Raw genomic sequence first — 1,417 nt, forward strand, 5'->3', positions numbered from 1 at the left:
TCAAATCCATTCGGCTTTTTGCCCGAAAGATTATTAGTTCCTTTCTTTTCCGTTCATGGAACGAGAGACGCATATTATTTCCTCTTTTCAAAATCGATTTTGGTTTTCTCCCACTTGGCCTCGCCTTCCCCTATTCCTCATCAATGGCCGCGCCATCTATCTGCTCCGAGATTTCCGAACTTGGCAGCACTAGACTAAACATCGGGCATCTCCTTTATTTATATATACGAGACTTCCCAGCTCGTTTACACTGCTTAAGACAACAAAACAATACCATGTCTAAGTTAAAGATCATAGTCTCTACGACGAGCTTGCTCTGCACAAGGATTGAATGGACTCTAAAATTGAAGGGCTTCGAGGACGGGATGATTGTTGAAGATTGGAGGAAGCAGAAGAGCGAATTGCTTTCGAAGTCAAACCCAGTGCACAAGAAGGTCTTGGTGCCTTTGGACGATGGGGTGGCGATTGCAAAGTCGAAAGTGATCCTGGAGTACATCGATGAGAAGTGGAAGGGGGGCGATCCTTTTCCGTTATTGCCTCAAGACCCCTTCCAGTTCGTTTCCGGGATCAGTCTGCTTGAGGAAAAGGCGACTCTTTTGACCATTTTCCCCCAAGTTATTGTTTTCTCGCCTGCCTGTGTTGTTTTGTTCACGTCATGGTGAGTATGAGTTATGGTGGAGCAATTATTTAACTAGATGCTTTTAGGGGAAAATTGGAGTTTATCGTGTAATCTGATGTATTGTATGTAGATGTACAGACCACTTTTCCGTTGAATGATGCTCCCTTTTCCCCCCCAAAGTTGATCTTTAGGAAGTTGAATTTGAATTGCCGTGCCAATGGTTGGGGTCTAGTTCAAGCTTGTTGCTCAATTGGCTTGAGTTTCTATTAGATACATCTATTGAAAGCTCACTCGAGTTTTCCATTCTTCTTATTTTGTCGATAACTTTCTTGCGTTCTCATGCTCGGTCGATGCATACGAGAGAGAGAGAGAGAGAGAGAGAGAGAGAGAGAGAGAGTTTTACTTAGACAAGAATGCGGAGGGGAACCGTATTGATGGAAAGGCGTGATGAGGGGAAATCTATGTTTGCCTTGAATCCCCAATTTCCATGGATGGGTACACGACAGGTATCAAGCGAAATGCCACCTCCTGAATGGCAGGATCAATGCCATGGAATATGGATGAAGCTCCTTGGAATTGGGATTTTCTTCTTCATATATGCATTTCTGATGAAACCATATCTGCAATCGAGAAAATTCCGCGGAAAACAACGGACCCTTAAATTCAATAAAAGTGGAAAATCAGTCATAGTGTCGTCTTTGCCAAGGGTATGCCTACTCATGTGCCAAAAGAATAATGTTATTAAATCAGCTTAATAGTTAGCAAATTTTCTTCTGGCATCCAACTCACCTCTTTCAG

General features: G+C 43.0%; 1 protein-coding gene across 1 annotated transcript; it reads left to right on the forward strand.

The window, feature by feature from the left end:
* The first annotated feature begins 275 nt into the window (after nucleotides 1-275).
* Nucleotides 276-662, forward strand: LOC104416257 (glutathione transferase GST 23). Its single transcript, XM_010027670.1, has one exon. It carries the CDS (start codon nucleotides 276-278, stop codon nucleotides 660-662), a length of 387 nt encoding a protein of 128 aa, XP_010025972.1.
* The last annotated feature ends 755 nt before the right edge of the window (nucleotides 663-1,417 follow it).

This window comes from Eucalyptus grandis, chromosome 8 (assembly GCF_016545825.1).
Source record: "Eucalyptus grandis isolate ANBG69807.140 chromosome 8, ASM1654582v1, whole genome shotgun sequence".
In the NCBI taxonomy this organism is placed as follows: Eukaryota; Viridiplantae; Streptophyta; class Magnoliopsida; order Myrtales; family Myrtaceae; genus Eucalyptus; species Eucalyptus grandis.

What these genes read in the sequence shown, in the direction of transcription:
- LOC104416257 (XM_010027670.1), top strand. Translation starts at nt 276, where the DNA reads ATGTCTAAGTTAAAGATCATAGTCTCTACGACGAGCTTGCTCTGCACA.